We start from the raw sequence: 26,666 nt of genomic DNA, 5'->3' as shown, positions 1-26,666 counted from the left end.
ATTCCCAGTCCTTCTGATTTATCAAGGTCTCCCTTTTAGTCCCTAAAAGCCAGCCTGAATTAAGTAGAAAGTACAAAATAGCAAAGGGCCTGTCTCCAAATGGCTTTCTCAGGCCTGTGAGAAATTTGACAGTGAAACAAAAAGACATTTCAAGTTCACATCTCTAACCTGTTGAGCATCTACAAAATAATGAACAGGTCTCAGCTCTATAGTTTCTCTGTCAAATAAAGACCCCCTTTATTATCTCAGATATGCTATTTATTGCCTGATGTCACGCACAGTCCTCAGTGCCGCGGTTACCGTTGACCTCCCTTCTGAGCTGTAGCCTGTGTCTGTGCTTTTTCCAGGTAAACCAGCCTGTGGGGTTGATGGAGAAGCCTACAACATCAGACTTCCAGCTGGTGTGTGCCAGTTTTAGCAGCTCAGCACTTTTTTTTTTTCTCAGAAGTTTAAATGCTCACTTTAGACTTATGTCTTACTTCAATTTTGACATCATTCCTTTTTGGCAAGTGTCTCCTTAATTGTATTTATTTATTCTGTATACTTATAAACTGATGCAGCTGATTATTCTGAGAACCGTCTACCTGTTTATAAATTTATTCTGCCTCTCAAGAAGTACTCTGTGTGCTTTTAATCTGTTGATTGCTAATTCATTTAGCAATTATCTATTGACGTGTAGAAGAGCTGTAGTGTCCTGGAAAGAGAAAGGACTTTAGAGGCAGACACCTAGGTTAAATCATGACTTAGGGCTTTGAGCAAGTTTGTTCTTCATCTTCAAAATAGTATAATAGTGTAATAGTCATTATAAAACATCAAACTATATATAAAACTAGTTTGTATGATGCTAAATAAACTTTCACTATTAAATCAGTTTTATCAATGTATAATTGACATCTAATAAACTTCATCTGTTTAGCTTACACAATTAATATGTTTTGATATATATAGTCCCATGAAGTCATCCCATATCATTCCATAAAAGATGCTTGCTTTTTGGAAGAAAAACTATGACAAGCCTAGACAACATATTAAAAAGAAAAGACATTACTTTGCCAACAAATGTCCATATAGTCAAAGGTATGGTTTTTCCAGTAGTCATGTATGGGTGTGAGAGTTGGACCATAAAGAAGACTGAGCGCTGAATAACTGATGCTTTTAAATGGTGTTGGAGAAGACTCCTGAGAGTCCCTTGGACTGTTAGGAGATCCAACCATTCCATCCTAATGGAAATCAGTCCTGAATATTCATTGTAAGGACTGATGCTGTAATTGAAACTCCCAATACTTTGGCCACCTGATGCAAAGAACTGACTCATTGAAAAAGACCCTGATGCTGGGAAGGATTGAAGGCAGGAGGAGAAGGGAATGACAGAGGATGAGATGGTTGGATGATATCATTGATTCAATGGACATGAGTTTGAGCAAGCTCCGGGAGATGGTGAAGGACAGGGGAGTCTGGCATGCTGCAGTCCATGAGGTCACAGAGAGTCGGATACAACTGATCAACTGAACAACAAAAATGAAATCATCAGACAAGCAGGCCTCTTCTCTCTCCATTTACCTATTTTTGTACCAGCTGTATTGGCAGTGGTGTTGGGAGAAGGGAGTGTCTATAATTTTTAAACATTAAACATTAACATTGGTCTATGTTGATTTAGTCAAAATATTTATGTGTAATTGGATTTGGCATTAGAAGAAAGGAAGATTTTAAAATTTGTTAAGCAAAAGTATCAAAATGTTTAAGAAACATTAATAGTACTTCCACGCAGATCTTCCTAGCCTGTATGCTGCAGACATCACGTAGAGTGCATGCCTTGATGTGCGAAGAACTGGAAATCTGTGCTTCCAGAGATAGTACAGAGATGGCTCAGATATAGATCTCACCCTCAAGGGTCTTTGAATCTAGGGATGGAGTATCAGAAAGTTAACTGTAAGGACAATAATTCTAACTAGAAGGTGGTGGTGTTTAATTGCTAAGTTGTGTCTGACGTTTTTTGCAACCCATTGGACTGTAGCCTGCTAGGCTCCTTTTTCCATGGGATTTCCCCCAGCAAAAATACTGGAGTGGGTTGCCATTTCTTTCCTCCAGGCAATCTTCCCGACCCAGAGGTCGAACCGGGGTCTCCCGCATTGGCAGGAGGCTTCTTTATTTATCACTGAGCCATCAGGAAAGCCCCTTCACTGGAAGGTGGGAAGAGGTAAAATGCAGAAGGATGTCAGAGAGTGCAATGACTTCTGTCTTGGGGTCAAGCTGCAGTGAGGAAAAGCCATTCACTGCCTTCTTCACATGTGTGTGTCCGAGACTGGCGTGCAGAGCAGCTCAGACAGATACAGACCCTGCCCACTGATGACTTCAAGCCTTGTACTGTGCATCATGGGCTGACAGGTTGGGCACCTGCCCAGCTTTCCTTCCTGGACGGCTTCCAGCATTTCTGAGGATCGAGTGAGCAAGCAGGACCCCAACTCAAGTTATCTAGTGATCAGAATGCCTAACTGACTCCGGTGAATGGGGAAGCCCCCTGTGGAGTCCCCGCAGGGATAATAGGGCTGTCACCCACCTCTGGGTCAAGAGGAGCCTGCAAGGGGTGCACACAATGATAGATTGATTGCTTCAGTGCCCCAGGGTCCTCATTACCATCATAACCATCATCTGCTGCTGCTAGTGCTAAGTAACAGATGAGATTTAATCAGATACCAAAGGGGTTCTCAGCAGGAGGGTTTGAGGAATCTTGCCCGACACTTAGGCTCTAGTGCTGGAATGGAACCAGAATGATCTTCTGTGGTGAGACTAAATGTATCACGCACTGTGTGAATTCTGATTTATTTTTAAAACATTCTTGTGCTCATTGGCTCCCCTTTTAATAGTCTCACTGTAGCCTGTTTATTGTTACAGATGTTACTTTTACATGAGGTCACCCAGCTCTCCTTTACTTCCAAAGACAGCGTTTGCCTTTTCACTGCCGGTTGACAGGGCTGCCTGGAGAAGAGAGCTAATGTGAGGTCAAGGTTAAGGCTCAGACTCCCAGGAGATGGGACAGAGAAAACCCTCATCCCTATCTATGCACACTCAAACCAGCATTGGTCTCCAGAGAGAGGGTGGTCATCTGGGTCCAGTGATAACCTTAATAAGGTTGCCTGGCAGAGTGCAGAGGGGGGACAGGTGTCGTGGTCATATACAAGTCAGCAAACCTCTCTCAGCCCAGCTCCTCATCTATAACTTGGGTTAATGGACTGTTTACTCCTAGGATATGTGTGAGGCTACAGTGCACTGTAGTTCCTTGATGTGTGTTGGGCAGGGCAACTGCTAAATATGTTCAAAGGCTTCTACATGGTGCATTTTACATGATGTAGTTGGAGGACCACTGTCCAAATCCAGCTTGCCACTGATGTTTGCAAATACGCTTTTATGGAATATACCCATCCATACAGTCTTTTACGGACGTCTGTGGTTGCTTTCACATCACAAGGCTGTGTTATAGTTGGAACAGGGACCGCATGGTGTGCAAAACCACAGTTGCTGACCTCCTGGCCCTTTTCATAAGTTTGCTGACCCCTAAGCCAGACTACAGGATGGCTGTGTGGCATTCAGAGCTTTATCTATACATGTTTTGCCAAACAGACCTCAGGCTTTCTTTTTTTGCTCCATTTGCCTCTGTATAATTCTTCTGACTTATTGCTTATTACAGAAGGGCTGGTTTCTGCTCATCCTGTATATCTTGCAGCATGTAGAGCAGGACCCTGTACACAGTAGTATGTGATACATGAATGAGGTGGTGTGGAGCAGAGTGAAAGGGTGTAAGAGAAGAGAGAGGGATTTCATGGCGGTTTGGGGAAGGATTGCACACAGTAAGGTGGCTGCCATTCCAGTTGCAGAACTGGCGTGGGGGATGCTGTGCACTTAGGAAGGGAGGCATTACCACGTGTCCTGGGAGCCGGGACACCCAGACTTGAATCCCAGGTCAGCCAGCTCCTGATGAGACCTCAGACAAGTTGCTTCAGCTCCATAAGCCTATTTCCTCAACTCCAAAGTAGGGAATGATGAAGCCTCTTCATCCTGGAGTTGTTTTATGGATCAAATGAGGTATTGTGAGGGAAAGTCTCTATTGTAGTGTTGGCACACTGGAGTCATTCCATAAGCTACTCTTGAATGATTATGGTTCTGGCTTTTTAGGTACCATCCATGCTGTTTCCCTCATTGTGAAGCAAAGAAGGTCAGCACACGGGTCTGGACTCTGGAGACTAGACTATTAGTATTACTGTCTTCCACAGTTAGAGAACATACCCCCAAGCCAGCAAATGTACACTGACCCAGCAGGGACTAGCCCAGTGAGGATGAGATTAATGCAAATGAGTCACTCATGCTGAAAAAATAATCCAGGACATTAAGTGTCACTATACAATATTAAGAATAATTGCTTCACGTGACTGAAGCATTCATTACATTTTCCATTCATGGGGTATTTTTTTAAGGGACAGAAAGCAAATGTTTAGTAGAAAATTTACAGCCTTAAATCTAGTGGGATTTATTCATACTACAAACCATTTATGCAAAACAGATGCCTGAGGCACAGTGCCTGCGTGCACCTGTGGATTTGGTGGTTATATTTCTTTTCCCCCACTCCTCCAGTTCTTGCAGACAACCTGAAATCCAACCCTGGAATTAAGTGGCAGTATTTCAGTTCGGAAGAAGGAATTTTCACTGTTTTCCCAGCACACAAGTTCCGGTGTAAGGGCAGCTATGAGCATCGCAGTAGGTATGTTGACTTGTTTGCCAAAGTTTTAATTACTGCTTAAGAGTAATCTGTATAAAATATAGACTCCCCATTCATCCACACGGCTCTGCCTCTAAACTGTGGTTTTAGAAACTTATCCTGAAATGATTTCACTATTTAACATAGATGGGTGTGGAAATGATCAGGAAGGCAAATGATGAAGCCCAGAGCATTTTCAGAAGTATCTAACAAGCCAAGTAAAACAAGGTATTTACTAAGGAATAAAAATACTGAAGCACTTTAGACTGTTTTGCACTTCAGAAACCTTTGTTGAGAGACAAATGGTAATACTTTCTCTAAAGACCAGCGCTAGAAGACTTCACAGTGTATCTCAGAGTAGAGGTTGTGATTCACAATTTTCCTTTCTGTGATAATGTGCTTGGCCATCCTTTTGACGTTTACATGTCTGCTACTAGAAGTTTGAAGGTTGTCCAGAAAACACTGGATTGAGGATCGTTAACATGCCGTTTTTCTCAGGAAATAACTTGAGATGCTACCTCTTAGCCAGAAGGGCGGTAATGGTGAGATAATTTGTATGACAAGACTCATCAATTTACAGAATCCCTTAGGCAAAGATCCTTTCCTTCCGAATCTTCACAGTTTCTCTTTTGCAGTGTTAGATGTTTGGTGCCAGAACTTCCCGAACTAGTGCAAGATGACTGGTTTACTTTTTTTTGAGTGTTAACTGCCATCTTTATTTTTATTCTTTCCATCTTTATTTTAAATTATATCTATTCGCTAAACTTACTGTGATAATCACTTCATGATACATGTAAGTCAAACCAGTGTGCTGCTGTATACCTTAAACATACACAGTGCTGTGTGTCAATTACGTCTCAATATCAGAAGCAAAAAGTAAATTATACCTAAAATTGTCCCCAGGGAAAATACTACCTCTGTGCTTCTCCTAGAAGGACATTTATATCATTTGTATGGTTTCTTCCATTCCTTCCATAGATAGCATGGTGAAGACTTGAGCATCTTGGAGACTGTACCAGAGTCCATGACCTTGGATTCTAGGCCAGCTCATCTCTCAGGAGGGGCCAAAGACACTTTGAACCATCCAGTTCTCATTTACTTCTAAGAAGATAGGTTAGATGACATTCTGCTTTAGTACCTTGTTACAAATTAACATTCACCTTCACTCAGAAGGTTTCACAAATCTCTCCCCTAAAAAGGCATTAATCAATCCTGATGCCTCTGTTCCCTTGGGTAAATATTCTGAGTTTCTCTCCTTATAGATTGCTGTTGCCATCTCTTTACCTGTCCTCTGAGGCTTTTGCAGAGTGTGGAGTAGGTTTGCCGAGCATGCCAGAAAGGAACCAATCTCACTGTGAGGACCACCTCCCAGATTGTACATATAATGCTGCTATTTATGTATCCCATTAAAGCAGTTTTTAACAATTTACTGTGACAGCATGCAGACATATTCTGCTTTTCATTTATGTGAGTTGAATTGGAAAAGAGGAGGTATGTCATTTAAAAAAAAAGAGAGAATCTACCCCCCTAGCTTGGAGGACCTAAAAGTTTGGTATTTGACATGGTTGTCGATGTTGGGATAGACGGATTTCCTTATTTCTGCTGTCTTCTTCGTTTCTGTAGCCAGCAATTTTGGATTCTCTTTATTCTATTTCCTTACTTGGCTGAATGGTATTCACTAGTTAAAATATAGTAGGACCTCAGTATTAATGTAGGACTTTTGGCTTGAGAACAATTAGTGTAAACTTGGCCCGATTTTGAGTTTTTTGGTGCTTTGCCTGTATTTCTTAATTTGTGCCAGGCTTTTGTGACTCAACTGGCATCTAACATTTCATGGAAAAATCTAGCGTTTTAAGGGTGTCCATAAAGGAGAGAATTCTCTCGAGGCTGATTTGCTCTCTTAAGCTCCCTCTAATTTGTTCCAGCTTTAAAACTGTGAATAGAGACCTCATTAAACCTCTTCTCACAAACCTGCCTGCACTGCACACTCACAGAAGGCCGCTTTGATGGGAGGTTTTTCTCCTTTGGAGTTCCCCTCTCCACCCCCACCCACTCTTCTTAATGTTGGCAAACAAAAACCTGGCAAGAAGAGTGGCTATCACAGGCTTGGACAAATCTGGTGGCACGGTTTTAAATCTCTGATAAGGGGCCTTTTGGCGGCTGACCTGTGTAAATGGCTTCGGTGCGGAAAGGAAAGAGCCGTCCCAGCAGTGGCTTTTGTCTGGAGAGAGAGGAACGAAACCTGCTATTGAGAGGTGCTCAGCAAGCGCACAGATGATAGGCTGCCTCTGTTTTAGCCAAGCCCCTCTCAAAGTCTGCAGAGAACCCAGCACTGAAAAACTGGACTTTTTTCTCCCTGCTGGTATGTCTCTGCTGCCTGTTGGGCCAGCAGGTCTTTTTCCTGGGAGGGTGGACTTGCCCACAGGCTGAAAAAGCCAGTCTTCCAAAGGCTTTGCTTCTTAAAATTTTCTCCCAGTTGCTCTAATCTCTGGAAGACAGAAGTCACCAGTCCCGGTTGTGCAGACACCCACGATGGTCTTGAGATGTTGTTTTCAATGTACCAGGATGGTTTTCTCATTCCATGCTGGTCTCTCCACCCTTGTGCCATCCCCCCTGAAACACACAGAGGCCAGCATGCCTGCCTGTGTAGCACTCACAGCTGTGTTAGGTCCAAGCCTTTCTCCTAAACCAGGAGTGACCCCTGAGAGCTTCTTGCCCTTCTAGACCGATCTACGTCTCTACCGTCCGGCCGCAGTCAAAGCACGTAGTAGTGATCCTGGACCACGGGGCCTCGGTCACAGACACGCAGCTTCAGATCGCCAAGGATGCTGCTCAAGTCATCCTCAGTGCCATTGATGAACACGACAAGGTATCGATGACCCCAATGACTGCCTCTACCCTTCCCACTAGCATTGGGTCTTTCTTGAACACCCTTTTAAAAACACTTTGTGTTTTATGGTATGTATTTTTCAGTCCACCTCTAAAAATGGCTTTGAGAAAACAGAGTGGTTTACTTTTTATTCTTGTGTCTGAGGAAGTAGCTGCCAATACTAGTTTCAGATCTCTTTTTAAAACCACTCCTGCCAAACTGGGCTTCCCTGATAGCTCAGTTGATAAAGAATCCGCCTGCAATGCAGGAGACCCTGGTTCAATTCCTGGGTCAGGAAGATCCGCTGGAAAAGGGATAGGCTACCCATTCCAGTATTCTTGAACTTCACTTGTGGCTCAGCTGCTAAAGAATCTGCCTGCAATGCAGAAGACCTGGGTTTGATCCCTGGGTTGGGAAGATCCCCTGGAGAAGTGAAAGGCTACCCACTCCAGTATTCTGGCCTGGAGAATTCCATGGACTGTATAAATCCATGGGGTCCCAGAGTCAGATACAACTGAGCAACTTTCACTTTCAATTTCAATTCAGTTCCACCAAACTGAGTCTTGCACTTCCTTAACGGCTTCTGTTAAGACTGCTAATTAGCTGTAATTTTCACACTGCTAGTTATACTAAGGAGGAACAAGGTGAAGGCTTGGACACTGGTGAGTGGCCAGACTTTGTCTCAAGATTGAAAAGAGGAGAGGGATAAAAGAAGGCTGCTAGAGGTTTATTGATCTTTAGGACACCTTAGGGATAGGTGTGTTTCCAGCTAATGATAATCTATCACCTGTAGACATTTGACTTTTCCATCTCCTAAGGTTTTGCTCACTAATCTAATTGTTTAAAACACACACCCAGGACTTACCTGACAGTCCAATGGTTAAAATTTTGCCTTCCAATGCAGGGGGTACAGCTCCAATCTCTGGTTGGGGAGCCAAGATTCCACATGCCTCAACCCCCCCCCCCCCCAAAAAAAAAGAAAGAAAACAGAAGCATTATTGTAAAAAATTATTGAATTACAATTTAAAAATAGTCCACATCAAAAAAATATTTAAACACACACACACATATGCTTTACTGTTACCCTCACCCCACCTCCTGTTGGAAAATGATCGTTAGTACTTGTCAAGATTTTTCTCTGTGTTAAATATTGTTTTTAATGTTCTAGACAAACACCATTCTCCTGACTTCATCTTGGAACAAAAACAAAACTCGGGTCTGAGTCTGTGTCCCTTACCAATCTTTAACTGTTCTTCTTCAAATATGATAGATTGATGCCTCTGGGCTTTTATTTTTAAACTCTTCAAAACTGTCCTGTAGGACTTCTCACCTTGCAGGCTCTTCTGAAATGTAAAACACTTTTCCTTGGCAGAATACCAAGTTTTTGTTTGCCTGTGTGTGTGTTTTCCCCTCCAGATTTCCGTATTGACGGTGGCAGACACCGTCAGGACTTGCTCCCTTGACCAGTGCTATAAGACGTTCCTGTCTCCGGCCACCAGTGAGACGAAAAGGAAGATGTCCACCTTTGTCAGCAGCGTCAAGTCCTTGGACAGCCCTACCCAGCACGCAGTGGGATTTCAAAAGGCATTTCAGCTGATTCGAAGCACAAACAATAGCACCAAATTCCAAGCAAGTAAGTGCCTTTGCTTTTCTGGCATGGAACTCAAACTAGATAAATGATGGTGATAGAAATATATTGTTAACTGATCACACAACTATGTCCAGAGGGGGTTTTGCCTAAACTGACGGGATAAAAATTTCTTGTGTTGTCATATTATCATCTAATACTAGGAACATACTAGATTTTCTCATCTTTTCCAATCAAAGGTACTCTGCATGATTTCTTTACTCCCTGAGCCTCTTCTTCCTGCCCTTTTATTAGGAACATATCCTTGTTTATTTCCCTGGAGAATATCCACATCCTTTTTAATGCTAATTGTCCACCTCACTTACTGTGACTGTCTGCTTGTGCGCGTGTGTGCAGAAGCAGGGCAGCCTGAATTCTTGCCTTGATCCTTCCTTCCTCTAACCAGCTGTCATTTAGATGAGCACAGCCCTTCAAATGTACAAAAGCACTCTAATTTAATTTTCATGTATTAAAGAAAATCTGGAATTAGGATGCAGGCTAAAGTAAAGGAAAGGATATTTGAAATAAGACCCATGCTTTGAAACTATTGAAAGGAATCTATGTTGTTTTCTCTTTTATATTTGAAAATCTGTTTGTTTGTTTGTTTTAATGATTGTACCCTATTGAGATAAATTTAATGAATATATTTTCAAGCTCTTCAATGTGTCTGCATTAAAACTAAGACAGCATTGGTAAATGTCCAGCTTAGTGCTGGCACATGATGGGCCCCTGAAAGAAGCTACAGTAATTATTACAGGTAATGGTGGTAGATGGTGTTTCATTTTTATGTTTCTCTATATTGTTATCTCACAGCTTCCATGGGACAGGAGTCCATCCGTTGCTTCTCTGTTTAGGATTATCTAAGGCTGCAGTCTAGATATCAGCCAGGTCTGTGGTTGCATCTGAGTTGCAGAGTCCTCTCCAAGCTCAACCATTGGCAGAATTTATTTCTTTCCAATTGTAAAACTCAGGTCTACTTGCTTCTTCAAGGTTAGGGGGAGAGCATCTTTCCTTCCAGCCCTGAATGTCAGGGAAGGCTTGGACCCTCTTTTAAAGGTTTCATCTAATCTTATCAGGCTCACTCTTCTGATTTAAACAAACTACTCTCTCTCATGGTTAACTTATTAAGACCTTAACTGCATCTGCAGAATCCCTCCATCTTTTCCATATATGTAGCACAATCACAGGAATAATATCCCATCACCTTTGCCATATTCTGTTGGTCAGAAGCAAATTACTGGTCATGCTCATACTCAAGAGTAGGGGATCATATAAGAGTGTGGGTCTTCAGGGTCATCTTAGAATTTTGCCTGCTAACCTTGGCAAGCCCCAGCTATCCATAACCAATATTACAGGATGCCTGAGTGTAAAGTTGTCCCTAGTTCAATGAAGCCAAAGGATAAGGTTGGCCTCTTGAGCAGTCAAGACAGATTGGCTAGTTGGCCAATGCCATTGATTTGTGGATGCCCTTCACCAGCTGTTATCTGCCTGTCAGCATTCCTCATCAGACGTGATCCTTTTACTGGATTGTTCAGTTCTCAAACTGTCTTTAGAGATGAAGTCCAATTTTGGTGATGGCACTGTCCAAGTAATAGAGAGAAGTCTTAGACTGGCAGCAGCCAGGCAGTGAGGTGTCAAGGGAGCTCAAGGTAAGGTTTGGGGCTCGTTTGGGGAGTGCAGACAGCTAGAGAGAGTATTCTCAATCAAGAAGGCAGCTGCTCTTCTGTTCAGCCTTGTAAGAGTGCCTGTCCAGTGTTGCCAGATCTTCTGTTTTAAGAGAAGCCAGAAATCTAGAATTTTATGTGAAACCCCTTGATTTTTCAAATGTTGTCATTTGTTCCGACTTTAAAACTGTCAATAGAGACTTCATTAAAACTCTTCTTACTAACCTTCCTGCACTGTATGTTAGCAGAAAGCTGCATTGGCAGGAAACATTTCTCCTTTGGGTTTTGGGGGATTTTCCTAATGTTGGCAAGCAAAAACATGGCAAGAAGAGTCACAGATTTGGACACATTTTGATGGTACTATTTTTTAGATGTGAAAAAGGGTCTTTTTCTAGGTCAAGTAAGATGTTTTCTAAAGTTTATCTCGCAGGCTTCCATTTTACAGTGTCTACTGGTAGTTCAAAGAAAGAAAAACCCAAATTAGGCTACATAATGAAACATGTCAGGAATTAGTATTACCTGGTTTATTAAGGAGAGGTTTGAGGTGCTTTCAAGCAATGTTACATAGTAGTTAAGTATGCAGATTTTTTCAACCAATGTGTGTTCAAATTCCTTCTCTGAAATTTTTTGAAACTTGTGTAAATTACTTGATTTCTCCGGGTCTGGTTTCCCCAATCTGCAAACTTAGGGTGTTAATAAGATCCAGTGTCTCATCATAAATATTAAGTACAGATTAGCTGTGATTATAATGATATTCAGTTTGCTTTAAGACTTATTGCTCTGGCTAAAGGAGCGCAGATACCCTAGACATCCCAATTTGACCCCTAGCCCAGAGACAGTCAAGGACCATTAGTCACCTTGGCTATAGCATAGTGAAGGGTCTACATACTCCTCTTATGAATTTATACGGTATATCAGAACTTGTATTCACGCCACAGGCAAGTATTTATTATCTACTCTACTGTTTACCTGGCACTTTTTAAAGACCATTTAGTAGGATTTTCTCAATAAGTAAGACCTACTTTATAAGGTTATTGGAAGGATTAGTCTGTGCATGAAAATCAAGTATCTGACCCATGTTGACAGCCGTATGAACAAGGGCCACATGGCCAAGTCATGGTGGCTTTGTGCTAATTTGTTTTGCACTAATAAGAATAACTAAAACTTTTATTCAGTGCTGGCTGTTTTCAACCCCATGGTAGATCTGTAACAGATACCATCAACACATTTGGACTTTTTTTCTAGGTTTATTTTGGGGGTAACCAGTTGAGGGATCATTTTGTAGCAGAAGGAATATGATGGTTAGGAGTGGGGATCTAATGGCATGGGCAGAGTCCAAGTTTGGATGTTCTTCCCACTTTGACATTGATCCCAAGGAATGCTGATGGCTTTCACAGGGACTTGTCACATAGAGAGGGTTACCTTTTCTTCCAGGTACATGCTATGTCTTTGCTCTGCCCCAACTGTCTGTAATGACTCACCCCTAACATTACTAATCACAAGGCTTAATGTTCCCATGAGTGATTAGAGCGGGGATACCCTAGTAAGTAGAAAAATACATCAGAGCAAATTTGGCAGATCTGATCTTTAAAAATAGAAAAATAGCTCAGTTTTGCCTAAGGATAAGGCAGGAACAGAGTCAGGGGCTGGGCAGAGACAGTATGCTTGCAGAACTTGTATCTTATTGTTGGGATGGAAAGAAAATAACACTTGGCAGCTAAAGGAGCTGCAGGCTGCAGGCCTTCTGGCTTTCCAGTCATGAGCCTATGCCTAAGACCAGCTGTCAGTGACAGCGTATTTTATCCAGAATCATAAAACCAAGTAAGAAAACCCAAGGGTTCACTTTAGGTCAGTCTTAAAAGTGTCCAGGAATTTCTCACATGTGTTGGTTTGTCTCATACTTTAGATCATACTTTATTTTATGATATATCTGTATCCCACCTACTAGGGTCAAATAGTATCTTTCTCACAGTCTGAAACTTAAGTGAGCTGTTTTACATCCTAAAAAAAAAAAAAAAAAATTTATAGGACTATGTTTACAACATTGAAAAAAGACTGACATCTAGGTTAAGACCAGGATATTCCCTAGTGATTTTACATCAGCTTTCATACCCTAATTTCTGATGAATAAATATGTAATTTAGATTTGCAGTTTATATTTATTAAAGAATTGTTCAAGCATCAAAATTAGCTTTAAAGCTTTCTTATATATTAAGTCTTCAATTCAGTTCAGTCACTTAGTCATGTCCGACTCTTTGTGACCCCATGGACTACAGCATGTCAGGCTTCCCTGTCCGTCACCAACTCCCGGAGCCTACTCAAACTCATGTGCATCGCATTGGTGATGATGCCATCCAACCATCTCATCCTCTGTCGTCTGCTTCTTCGCCCACCTTCAATCCTTCCCAGCATCAGGGTCTTTTCCGATGAGTCAGTTCTTTGCATCAGGTGGCCAAAGTATTGGAGCTTTAACTTCAGCATCAGTCCTTTCAATGAATATTCAGGACTGATTTCCTTTAGGAAGGACTGGTTGGATCTCCTTTCAGTGCAATGGGACTCAAGAATCTTCTTCAACACCACAGTTCAAAAGCATCAAGTTGTTTTTATTCAATTCTGCATAATAAAGAGTCTAAAATGGAAATTTTCAATTGGAAGAAAATTCAGTCATTGTATTCTCATCATTGTTAGGATAATTTTTTTTAATAATCTGTTCCTGGATAATAAATTACCCAACACCCAGTGGCTTAAGACAATAATCATTTATTATCTCAGTGTTTATAGGTAAGGAATCTGGGCACAGCATGGTTGAGTGCCTCTGCCCAAACGTATCTTATGAGGTTGTGATCAAACTGTTGGCCAGAGAGGCTGTCATCTCAGAGTTCAACTTGGGAAAGATCTGCTGCTGAGTTCACTCACAGGCTTGCTGGCGGATTTGATTCTGAGGGCCTCAGTTCCTTGCCTCTCCATAGGCTAGCTCACAACATTCTCTCTGGCTTACCCAAGAGAGAGCAAACAGGTGGAAGCCAGGGTCTTTCTGTTACCTAATCCGTCTCTTGACACCCCATGACCTCTGTGCATTCTGTCCACAAGAAGCTGCTCATTAAATCCAGTCTACCCTCAACGAGGTACCACACAGCAATGTGAATATCAGGAAGTGGGATCACTGGGGGACCAACCTGGAGGCTGCCCACCCCAGTAGAGAGAAAGCAGTCTCAGCTGAATGACCACCATAAGAACCTAAAGAAACAAGCATATGGCATGTCAATAATTCTTTAAATTATTTCTCAATTAAAAGAACATCTGTGTAGGTTATCTTAAAAATAGATACTGAATCAGCTTTCCGGACCTGGCTAAGGAGGAGGCGCCATCATGGGAGTTGACATCCGCCACAACAAGGACCGAAAGGTTCGACGCAAGGAGCCCAAGAGCCAGGACATTTACCTGAGGCTGTTGGTCAAGCTGTACAGGTTCCTGGCCAGACGAACCAACTCCACCTTCAATCAGGTTGTCCTAAACAGACTGTTCTTGAGCCGCACCAACCGGCCACCGCTCTCCCTTTCCCGGATGATCCGGAAGATGAAACTTCCTGGCCGGGAAGGCAAAACAGCTGTGGTGGTGGGAACTGTAACTGAGGATGTTCGTGTCCAGGAGGTGCCCAAACTGAAGGTGTGTGCTCTGCGAGTAAGCAGCCGCGCCCGGAGTCACATCCTCAAGGCCGGGGGCAAGATCCTCACCTTTGACCAGCTGGCCCTGGACTCCCCCAAGGGCTGCGGCACCGTCCTCCTCTCGGGTCCTCGCAAGGGCCGAGAGGTGTACAGGCATTTCGGCAAGGCCCCAGGAGCCCCGCATAGCCACACCAAACCCTACGTCCGCTCCAAGGGCCGGAAGTTCGAGCGCGCCAGAGGCCGACGAGCCAGCCGTGGCTACAGAAACTAAGCCGAGAGTCTACCTAAAAAGATTTTGGATGCTAAAAAAAAAAAATAGATACTGAATCAGAGAATCTTAGGTTAGAAAGACAGTATAAAACACAACTGGCTTACTGCCCTCCTTCCATTAAAGCTGTCAGTCAGCCCTTGCATCTTTAGTGATAGGAAATCTACCACTTTAATTTTTGACGAAATCCTCTTGAAAGAAGTTTTCACCGTGAACTACGATGAGTTCTTGGTCATTAGCCCTAGCTGGAGAGTCATTTTACTCTAGAGTCTAGGTGCTTCTTCATGCCAATACAAGGGTTTTCTTTTTTGTTTTGTGTTAAAGTTTCTTTCTTTTATTTTCTATTTAGCATCATACTTTTGCTTTCAGTCTGAAATTAACCAATTAGCCCTCATAGCAACCCTGTGATGTAAATATTGTCATTATCCTCATTTTGTTTTTTAGATAATGAAATTTTGGCATAGAAAGGTTAGGTAATCTACCCAGACACTACTTGAAAGTAGCACAGCTGAGATGTGGACACAGGCAACTTGGCTCCTATGTCCACATTTTTTTTTTTTTCTTTTTTTACTGCTCTTCTACACTGATGAATTTTAAAACAGAAATGTTTTTTTGGAACTGCTTAGCACAGAGACAGATAACCTTGCAAATCTCAGTAGTCTCTGGAAGTACCATCATTTTAAGGCCTAGTTCCCCCAAAATGTATAATCCTGGTGAAGATCCTGGGTCACTGAGGAAAGACTAAATCAGGTTCTGAATGCTCTATTTCAGAAGGCAGGAGAGACCTCCATCTGGGATGGTTGAACTACCACAACCGTGGATGCCTGGAGGAACTTGCCTTCTTTGATCTAGTAAACTCATTAGGAGCATCTCTTTACCTGACACTGGCTAAATGAGGCCTCGTGGCCCAGAACAGGCAGGATGGAAGAGCAGCAGAAACAGGGAGATGAAAGCTTAGCATCAGAAGGGCGTGAGTAAGAAGACTGGGCCCTGCAGGTCCTTGAGGCAGGAAAGTCCAGTGGAAGAGAAACTTGAGTTGCTGCCTTTAGCCAGCCTCTGATGTAACATTCAGTTTGTGTGTGTTTGTTTAGATACAGACATGGTCATCATTTACCTGTCCGCTGGCATTACATCAAAGGACTCTTCAGAAGAAGATAAAAAGGCGACTCTCCGTGTCATCAATGAAGAAAATAGCTTTCTAAACAACTCTGTAATGATTCTCACCTACGCCCTCATGAACGGTAGGTAGTATTTCAAGATCCTTTTCCTTTAGAGAAAATGTTCTCTCTAAGTGCATGCTGCTTTCAGAAAATAAGAAAGAACCATCACAGGGTGCTTTGATGACGGTATAAGGAGCAGATTCCTTCCCAAACCCAGCTTTCTCCCCCTTACGTGGGTACTCAGGGCATGTGTCAGGATGTCCAGCCAGCTCTTCATTTCTAAAACTTCTGCAGTTACATGTTCTTACACAGGCATCTGTGCAGCAACCCCCCCCCCCCTTTTTTTTTTGGTTTCTCTGTATATACTTGGGTTTTGATACTGTATAGAGCTTATTAACTTACCTCATTGATTTAAGATCAGGAAGCCCAAGTACTAACCTAGATTATTCTGTAAAACCAGGACTGTGAATATCACATTTACCTGCAGAATCACCAGCTGAAGCTTCCTGTGCCGCTTTCTCCCTATCCCCTTGCGTAGCTGTGTCATGGCAATGAGATGTGTCTTGTGAAGACTAACCCTGATGTACAGTGAGCACCCAGGATGGAGCCAGGCACTTGCTAGGTGCTCATTAGGGTTGATTGTGTGGCTGTTAAATCAGTCTGTGAGAGAGTTTACTAAACTGGCAAATCTGATGGAATACTCAATAGTTTCCCTTCAGCAATTTAACCATCCTCCAGTCTGACAACAGCCCAATTTTCTAGCTCCCTGCTGTATCATGTACCTTCCCCCTCCCCCCCACACCTATGAATACACAGCTCTTCCTTTTCTTCTTTGGGCCCCTTGCTCTCAGTGTTCAAAGTGGCCCTATTCTCTTGTTCTTGAGAGAACACATCTTCATTTAGAGTCCTCTTCACCTGTGGTCTCTTATCTCCCCTCTCCACTTCCAGATTTCCATGCAGAACCAGCTGGCTTGAGGGGCAGTGGCTCTTATATTTTAATGGGATAAGGATTACTTTTAGATTCATCTTTAAATGCAGACTCCCAGGCGGTGTCTACAGATTTCTGATCAGAACCTCCTAGATAAGTTCCAGGAATCTGTATTTAGGCCAGCATGATTGTTTTCCAGATATTTCATAGACTGCTTGCACATGGAAAAACACAGGGGCTGATGTCTAGAGGTTTTCAGTTTCGGTCTGCATTTGCTAGCCGTGTGGCTTATGGCTAGTTACTTAATCTCTTGGGGGCCTCACTTTGATCTGTCAAATGAAAAGAATGAAATCTCCATAGGGGTGCTCTGATAATAAATACACACAATATGTTGTGCTTATGAAGCACATACCATATAAAACAGAGTGAGCTGAGGTCTTAGAGCTGTGTTATACAACATCTCTTGTCTTCAAGAAGCCCTTGGCCCAGTGAGGAAGACTGACAAGGTAAATGAATTAAAGACAATAGAACAGGTGTAAGGAAACATAAAAGGAAGTGATCATGCCTTTCCCATGTGTTTTGAAGGTCTGCTCAGGCAGATACTGAGCAGGTTTCTTGCAGTCACCCATCTCTTCACTGGTCCTGGATCTTCCCTTGGGAGTATCATGTGCACTTGCTGTGCCCCTGATAATTCCACTTTTTGAAACTTCTGGTTACTTCCCCTAACCACTCTCATCTTTTCTTTCTTCCCATAAGCTAGCGTGACACACCTCTCTGAAAACTATCTCTGAACATTACTCAAGAGGGTTGACACATTCCCTTAATTCTGTCAGTTCAAATAGGGAAGCAGAATCACAGTGAAAATTGTGGTCTATCAAATTTATTATCAGAATAAGAACATGTATAGTGATGAGGATGTAAATTTGTACAGCCACTATAGAAAACAGTATGGAAATCTCTTAAAAAACTAAAAATAGAGCTACCATATGATCTAGCAATCCCACTCATAAACTTCTATCTGAGAAAAGCGAAAGCTCAAATTCAAAAAAAAAAAAAAATACATGCACCCCAAAGTTCATAGCAGTACTATTAATAATAGCAAAGACATGGAAATAACCCAATTGCCCATCAACAGATGATTGGTTTAAGATGCAGTAAATGTGTGCAATGGAAAATTACTCAGCCATAAAAAAGAATGAAACATTGCCATTTACAGCAACATGGATGAACCTGGAGAATTAAGTCTGAAGTAAAACAGATAAAGAAAGACAAATATGATATCACTTATATGTGAAATCTTAAAAAAATAAAAATAATACAAGTGAATCTATATATGAAACAGATTCACAGACATAGCAAACAAACTTACAGTTACCCAAGGGAAAAGGTATCAGGGAGGGATAAATTAGGAGTATGGAATTAACAGATCCTGCTGTGCTAAGTCACTTCAGTCGTGTCCGACCCTCTGCAACCCCATCAGGAGCCCACCAGGCTCCCCCATCCCTGGGATTCTCAAGGCAGGAGCACTGGAGTGGGTTGCCATTTCCTTCTCCAATGTGTGAAAGAGAAAAGTGAAAGTGAAGTCGCTCAGTCATGTCTGACTCCTCGCGACCCGATGGACTGCAGCCTACCAGGCTCCTCCATCCATGGGATTTTCCAGGCAAGAGTACTGGAGTGGGGTGCCATTGCCTTCTCTGACAGATCCTACTATACAAAATGATAAACAACAAAGATTTACTGTGTAATGCAGGGAACCATATTCAATATCTTGTAATAACATATATCGAAAAGTAATCTGAAAAAATATATATGTATATAACTGAATCACTTTGTCGTACACCTGAAACCAACACAATACCTCAATTTAAAATAAGAGAATAAGAATGTACACAATTGGGGGGGGGGACTGGAAGAGTAAAGATGCAAAAAGAGGAATTGACAACTCAAAGGTTATTAACCAGCTCTGATCTGGGTGAACAAGTTGAAGTTTACAAGGATATCTGGAGGCTAGGACACTGCAGACTGTAGGAAGTCTGGTGTAGAAGTCTGAGAGGTTGTTGTCCCTTTCTGGCTGTCTCTGTGAGTTCTCAGTGAAGCATCCGGAGTGAGCCTGCCCTTGGTCGGGTTGCTCTTGGTGAATAAGCCAGCAGTTGGGAAAGGGAACACTAATCAGAAGAGTGGAATGAACTGGAACTTTCAGATCCCTCTGTGTTTGTCTCTTAACATCTCTCACTTCACCTCTCAAGTTATAGCACTTCACTTTTGGGCCACGTTTAACCTGGAAGCATAGAAGAAAGGGGATTCTGGGAAATGTAGTTTCCAGCACGACCACACTGTTGATAGAATAATCCAGTATGCCGCCCTACTTACTCTCCTGTCACCCCTGCAGAATGCTCACAGTGGAGTGACATAAAATAACCCAATCCTTGATATCTTGTGCTGTGCTCTTTGTCTAGTAGATATTCCTGTTTGTTACATTTTGAAAGAGCCATGCAGTTCATGACAAAGAAAGGAAATGTTTTTATTGCCTCAAATTGTCTCCTTTTATCATTCACTCCTGTAAGCTTCTCAAGGGTGTAAGATCATGGATCAATCATATCTTTTGTGTTGTCTTTTACTCTGAAGTATAACACTCACCTCCCATTTCAATTCTGTGTCAAGCAAAGGCAACAATAGTCTGATTCTGATTCTCCTTTAGCATTGTCTGAGTGGAGCAAAATCCAACTTATTTATATACAATGTGTTAAGAAAGAAACTATATCCATTAGATCCTGCCATGATTTTGGGAATGGACTTCCAAAGCTAGAAATATATATTTTTTTCCTATTAAAAAATGATAGAGTCACTGAAGGTAGGTGAACCATGAACTCTTAGATTTTTTAATGACTAAACAGTTCAAGAATATGAGGCAAAAATCTTTTTAAAACTCATTGGTAGAATTTCAGTAGTGACTGAAATAACTTGAATTTGTTTACAGTGGTACCCATATGGGATCAGTTACTAATCCTTTTGACTGTGTTCCAACAATAGCAAACCAAAACATTAAAAAAGGTTTATTAAATTTATTTTTGTGCTATAGATTACAGATGTTGTAGAACAATACATCCCAGTATGCCTGAATCTCTTACAAAGATTTTAAAACTCTCTAAACATAAAAAATATATATTAAATAAATCAAATCCAGTATTATCCCTATAATATAAAGCATGAAAACATTTGTAATTAAAGTGAGTTTAAAGAAATGGGGTTTGGAGACATCACTAAATACAATCCATAATTCTTTCATTTAGTTGCATGAGACTTTGGCAAGTGTTTAATAGGCAAAGAGGTAAGAAATGAAATGGTAAACCTCAATCCTTTAAAACTCTTACAACTTCATCTACTAATTTAAATTAAATGCAGACTTGTTAATCATTACTTTTGCTTTCAAATATTAAATGCAGAAAACTAATTTACATTTTATAATTAAACTTTCAAGGAAGAAATCCTTGCTGAATGGGGCTCCTCTATTTAGTCATGTGTTTTTCATCATTGCCTTTTGAAGAATTCCTTTGGCCTCTTTACTATTTGAGGAAAGATCATGCCTTGTCAGCTTTGTTCCTCTGCAGAAACTGGTATCTGTGTCCTGAGTCCAGATTGTCTCTGCAAAGATCCCTTTGGCACTGCAAGACCTCATTGAGACCCTTATTAGATCTAAATAACAAGGTTACCCTGGATATACACCATTTTGTTTTACATTGTCTTCCCTTGGCTTTCTATTTCAGATGGGGTGACTGGCTTGAAAGAGCTGGCTTTTCTGAGAGATCTGGCCGAACAGAACTCGGGAAAGTATGGCGTGCTGGACCGGATAGCCTTGCCTGTGATTAAGGGCAGCATGATGGTGCTGAACCAGCTGAGTAACCTGGAGACCACAGTTGGCAGGTTCTATACCAACCTTCCCAACCGGATGATTGATGAAGCTGTCTTTAGCCTCCCCTTCTCTGATGAGATGGGAGATGGTGAGTTGGGAGAAAACTTCCTACTGAAGGAAAGTGAAAAGAAGTAGACATGAGTCAAACAGTAACTTTTAAATGTTGTTCAGTATTTGCCATGTGAGCATTAGGGGGAGTGGGCATCCCTTTCTCTGGTCAAATGATTGCATAGCCTCCCCGCCACTGGCCCAGTGAGTACTATGTTCTAGACCAGAAATCCATAGCCTCATTTCTTCCGCATTGCTCTAGCCTCAGTCGACATAATGGGTCTTGGGATGGAAGGTGGGACGGAGGTACAAGAGAAAGGGAACTTATGTACACTTACGGCTGATTCATGTTGATGTATGGCAGAAACCAATATAACATTGTAAAGCAATTATCCTCCAATTAAAAATAAACAATTAAAAAAAACCATAATGGGTACATCTAGAAGCTTTGTGAGGATTCCCCCAAATCTAAAAGTGAATTTGGTACTAAAGAGTAACTGCATAGCAAGTGGTAAATAAGACAGAAGTGCTTGGGATTCAGCATCAAAGACAAGGCAACACAGTGTAGTCAAATAGATACAGGCTTGACATGGATAGGATTTCAAATCCTACTCTACCACTTGTTATTTTTAGTAATGTATTTAATCTTGTTAACTCACATTTGGTTATCTGCAAAAACACATCTTTCACGTAATAAGTGTTTGGGTTATTAAGTTTATAAGATTTATTAGTGTCCAAAATACCTTTTAGTAATAATTAACTGGTCTAGATTTTTGTTTTTGTTATTACTACTATTATTGTCATTAATATCCTGATGTCACAAGTTACGCATAATATGATGTCAGGTAAAGTGTTTAATCTTTACATGATTAAATTTTTAGTCTTTAAAGTAGTAAAAATAACATTTCCATCAAAGTAATTGCACTAGTAGAAGTAGTGCACTACTAGAAGATTAAATGCACTAGTATATTTAAAGCATCTGAAGGAAAGCCAGGCCAACAGTATGTGCTCAGTAAAAATACAATTTTTCTTTTCCTCCTCAGTTTCTTGCTTATCATTTTCCCTTACGTCCTTCCCTCTTGTCTTCTCTTGATAAGGAAGTTTAAGAGGCAACTAATTACTAGGCAAACAGCATCACTGTATGAGATCTTGTGGTTTTTTTTTTGAAGGAAGCTACTTTATTTTTCTTTTTCCCATTTATTTTCATTAGTTGGAAGCTAATTACTTTACAATATTGTAGTGGTTTTTGTCATACATTGACATGAATCAGCCATGGATTTACATGTATTCCCCATCCCAATACCCCCCTCCCACCTCCCTCCACCCGATCCCTCTGGGTCTTCCCAGTGCACCAGGCCCGAGCACTTGTCTCATGCATCCAACCTGGGCTGGTGATCTGTTTCACCATAGATAATATACATGTTTCGATGCTGTTCTCTCGAAACATCCCACCCTCGCCTTCTCCCACAAGTCCAAAAGCCCCTTCTGTACATTTGTGTCTTTTTTTCTGTTTTGCATATAGGGTTATCGTTAACATCTTTCTAAATTCCATATATATGTGTTAGTATACTGTAATGGCCTTTATCCTTCTGGCTTACTTCACTCTGTATAATGGGCTCCAGTTTCATCCATCTCATTAGAACTGATTCAAATGAATTCTTTTTAATGGCTGAGTAATATTCCATGGTGTACATGTACCACAGCTTCCTCATCCATTCGTCTGCTGATGGGCATCTAGGTTGCTTCCATGTCCTGGCTATTATAAACAGTGCTGCGATGAACACTGGGGTGCATGTGTCTCTTTCAGATCTGGTTTCCTCGGTGTGTATGCCCAGGAGTGGGGTTGCTGGGTCATATGGCAGTTCTAGTTCCCGTTTTTTAAGGAATCTCCACACTGTTCTCCATAGCGGCTGTACTAGTTTGCCTTCCCACCAACAGTGTAAGAGGGTTCCCTTTTCTCCATACCCTCTCCAGCCTTTATTGCTTGGAGACTTTTGGATAGCAGCCATCCTGACTGGCGTGTAGAGATCTTGTTTTTAAGTTCCATTTGCTAGAAATTTTCACAATATTCAGAGAAAACTCACATATAAAAAATAATAAATCTTATAGAGGCTATGATTTATAGAAGTTAGGTAGACACGTTCTTTCTACTGCCACACCTCAATTTCTTTTTCCTTCCTAGTTCGGGCAGGGCCAACAGATGTGTATAGAATAGAAACTCATGCCTTTACATAAGGTTATTTCATTTTATAGGGAAATGTCAGGTCTTAAATGTGAATGACAATTTATGCATTTTACCAATGTGGCCGAGTGCCAGTCAAGCATTTTGTCAGGCAGGGATGGATAAGACATATCTCACCCTCAAGAAGTATTTTAATCAGATAAGAGAAAAATAGATCAATGGAACATGACAATTCTGTGTGAAACAAATTGAGATGAGTGTAGAAACTGAGTCCTGATCAAGCAGAGTGGATTATGTAGTCAAGTTCAGTTACCATTAGCGGTATCAGGTAGAGTGGGACCCTTCCTAAAATGTTCCATCCAGAAGCTACCATGCTTTAAATTAAATTATATGCAAAGCTGATGCTTTCCAAAGTTTATTCCTTAGGGCCTGTTATGACTCCCATGCAGTAGGTTTCAATCACTATTTACTGATCTGCTGCATTCTCTTACTAGAGTATATCATATTCATCTTTGCATTTTCAGTCCCTGGAATTACTGGGTAACACTTCCTCTAACTCCATGACAAGGGGACCCTGAGTCTAAAGAAACTCATGTTTAGATGGCTCTAATTCAAAATCTTCACAGATTCAAGTATCAGTTACTAGACCTATTTTTTTTTAAAACGCAAGTCTGTGTACTTTAAAGTAGGGAGGGTGTATGGGGGTTTCATTAAGTGTAGCAAGAGCTTAGCATACTTTATTTGCCACAATGGGATAAAGAGTCTTCTGTCCCAATTGATAGTTGAAAAGTAAGACTGCCTTTCTTTTATCAAGCTTGCTCTCAGTTTCATCCAGAGGAGAACATAAATTTGAAGTGAGCATGTGGTCCTCAAGTATTTCTGTTGCACTTTGCTGCTCTGTGAAAAAGACTTTTCTTTAACTAAAGCCCAGGGGAATGTGACATACAGACTGTAAACTCTGTCTTCTGGCCCTCATAGCGATGCTCCCATCACTTATAACCCCTTTGCCCAGGGATACCTGAGCAAAAATCTCCAAAATGCATATTTAAAATCTTCTTAGATAACAATTATTTTAAAATGTTTTAAAACCAATAGATAGCATTCTGAAAATTGAGTACTTAAAGAATGCTTTTGAATTTATAATAAATACCCATTGCATAGCTGTTCTTTTTTATTGTCTTCAGTTCAGTTCAGTCGCTCAGTCGTGTCTGACTCTTTGCGACCCCATGAATCATAGCACGCCAGGCCTCCCTGTCCATCACCAACTCCCGGAGTTTACTCAAACTCATACCCATCGAGTCAGTGATGTCATCCAGCCATCTCATCCTCTGTCGTCCCCTTCTCCTCCTGCCCCCAGTCCCTCCCAGCATCAGGGTCTTTTCCAATGAGTCAACTCTTCACATGAGGTGGCCAAAGTATTGGAGTTTCAGCTTCAGCATCAGTTCTTCCAATGAGCACCCAGGACTGATCTCCTTTAGGATGGACTGGTTGCATCTCCTTGCAGTCCAAGGGACTCTCAAGAGTCTTCTCTAACACCACAATTCAAAAGCATCAATTTTCTGGCACTAAGCTTTCTTCACCATCCACCTCTCACATCCATACATGACCACTGGAAAAACCATAGCCTTGACCAGATGGACCTTTGTTGGCAAAGACATGTCTCTGCTTTTTAATATGCTGTCTAGGCTGGTCATAACTTTCCTTCCAAGGAGTAAGTGTCTTTCAATTTCATGGCTTCAGTCACCATCTGCAGTGATTTTGGAGTCCAAAAAAATAAAGTCTGACACTGTTTCCACTGTCTCCCCATCTATTTCCCATGAAGTAATGGAATCAGATGCCATGATCTTAGTTTTCTGAATGTTGAGCTTTAAACCAACTTTTTCACTCTCCTCTTTCACTTTCATCAAGAGGCTCTTTAGTTCCTCTTCACTTTCTGCCATAAGGGTAGTGTTACCTGCATATCTGAGGTTATTGATATTTCTACCAACAACCTTGATTCCAGCTTGTGCTTCTTCCAGCCCAGCGTTTCTCCTGACATACTCTGCATATAAGTTAAATAAGCAGGGTGACAATATACAGCCTTGACATACTCTTTTCCTATTTGGAACCAGTCTGTTGTTCCATGTCCAGTTCTAACTGTTGCTTTCTGACCTGCATACAGGTTTCTCAAGAGTCAGATCAGGTGGTCTGGTATTCCCATCTCTTTCAGAATTTTCCACAGTTTATTGTGATCCACACAGTCGAAGCCTTTGGCATAGTCAATAAAGCAGAAATAGATGTTTTTCTGGAACTCTCTTGCTTTTTCTATGATCCAGCGGATGTTGGAAATTTGATCTCTAGTTCCTTTGCCTTTTCTAAAACCAGCTTGAACATCTGGAAGTTCAGAGTTCACGTATTGCTGAAGCCTGGCTTGGAGAATTTTGAGCATTACTTTACTAGCGTGTGAGATGAGTACAATTGTGTGGTACTTTGAGCATTCTTTGGGATTGCCTTTTTTTGGGAATTGGAATGAAAACTGACCTTTTCCAGTCCTATGGCCACTGCTGAGTTTTCCAAATTTGCTGGCATATTGAGTGCAGCACTTTCACAGCATCATCTTTCAGGATTTGAAATAGCTCAACTGGAATTCCATCACATCCACTAGCTTTGTTCATAGTGATGCTTTCTAAGGCCCACCTGACTTACTGAGTTATAATTAGCGTACAACAGAACATTAGTTTTAGGTGTATAAAATGATGATTTGATATTTGTATATATTGCAAAATACTGCAATAAGCTTACTGTATACAAATCACCTCATGTAGTTATAATTTATTTCTTGTGTTAAGAACTTTTAAGATCTACCCAAAACAACTTTCAAATATTCAATACTAATAACTATAACTATAGCCCCTATGCTGTACCTTATATACCCAGAACTTACTTGTCTTACAACAGGGCATAACTTTTTATGGTGTTTCAGTGTTGTATCCACTTCTTCCTTCCAAGTGGTACATTTAATTGGCCTTTGCAGTCACAACAACTCAGTAATATTTTGAGTGGACATCAGACACTATTCTCTCTGTAGAAGTCTTCAAGGTGATTTTAATTCCTTTCCTAGGTGTTGATAAAAGAATGGCTTTCTGCCATGCTGATCCATGCTGATAGGCATGAACATGTCATCAAGTGCTGTAAGATATAAGAGCAAGATGGAGAGAAACTATCCATCTTTTTGTTCTAAATTTTATTTAGAACCATGTTGTTGCTGTTCAGTCGCTAAGTTGTGTCCGACTCTGCAACCTCATTAGAACCATGGGATTGTAGAATTGTCAGGGTCCTAGAGATCGCTTTGTCTCAGCTCCCCATACAATGCACAAGGAGATGCATTCAGAGAGGTGGCACGTCTTCGCCAACTCAGTAGTAGAAGTGAGAAGACAGCCCAGCTGTTCTGTTGCTCCAGGCAATGCATTGACCACTGTTCATGCCTTCTACTTCTGTAGGTCTTCCTCCCCTTGGCTTTTCTCTTTCCCTATTTATCCTGTTGTATGGCCTGTGAGCTAAGAATGGTTTTTATGTTTTTAAAGATTTCTTAGAAAAATAAGAAACAAAAAATATG

The 26,666-nt window shown here is 41.3% G+C and overlaps 1 protein-coding gene and 1 pseudogene across 2 annotated transcripts in view; both read left to right on the top strand.

Annotated features, from left to right (window-relative positions):
• Positions 1-26,666, top strand: part of CACHD1 (cache domain containing 1) — a 230,899-nt gene that overhangs the window by 161,278 nt on the left and 42,955 nt on the right. For both annotated transcript variants that reach the window (XM_020877747.2, XM_020877746.2), the window contains 5 exons: positions 4,627-4,753; positions 7,475-7,619; positions 9,036-9,252; positions 15,935-16,084; positions 20,696-20,929. In XM_020877747.2, coding sequence (XP_020733406.2) covers positions 4,627-4,753; positions 7,475-7,619; positions 9,036-9,252; positions 15,935-16,084; positions 20,696-20,929 — 873 coding nt within the window. The remainder of the gene's footprint in view (positions 1-4,626; positions 4,754-7,474; positions 7,620-9,035; positions 9,253-15,934; positions 16,085-20,695; positions 20,930-26,666) is intronic.
• Positions 14,238-14,856, top strand: LOC110127501 (large ribosomal subunit protein eL18 pseudogene; annotated as a pseudogene).

This window comes from Odocoileus virginianus, chromosome 5 (assembly GCF_023699985.2).
Source record: "Odocoileus virginianus isolate 20LAN1187 ecotype Illinois chromosome 5, Ovbor_1.2, whole genome shotgun sequence".
NCBI lineage: Eukaryota > Metazoa > Chordata > Mammalia > Artiodactyla > Cervidae > Odocoileus > Odocoileus virginianus.
The sequence above is the reverse complement of the archived record's forward strand: the minus strand, read 5'-3'. Positions and strand labels throughout refer to the sequence as shown.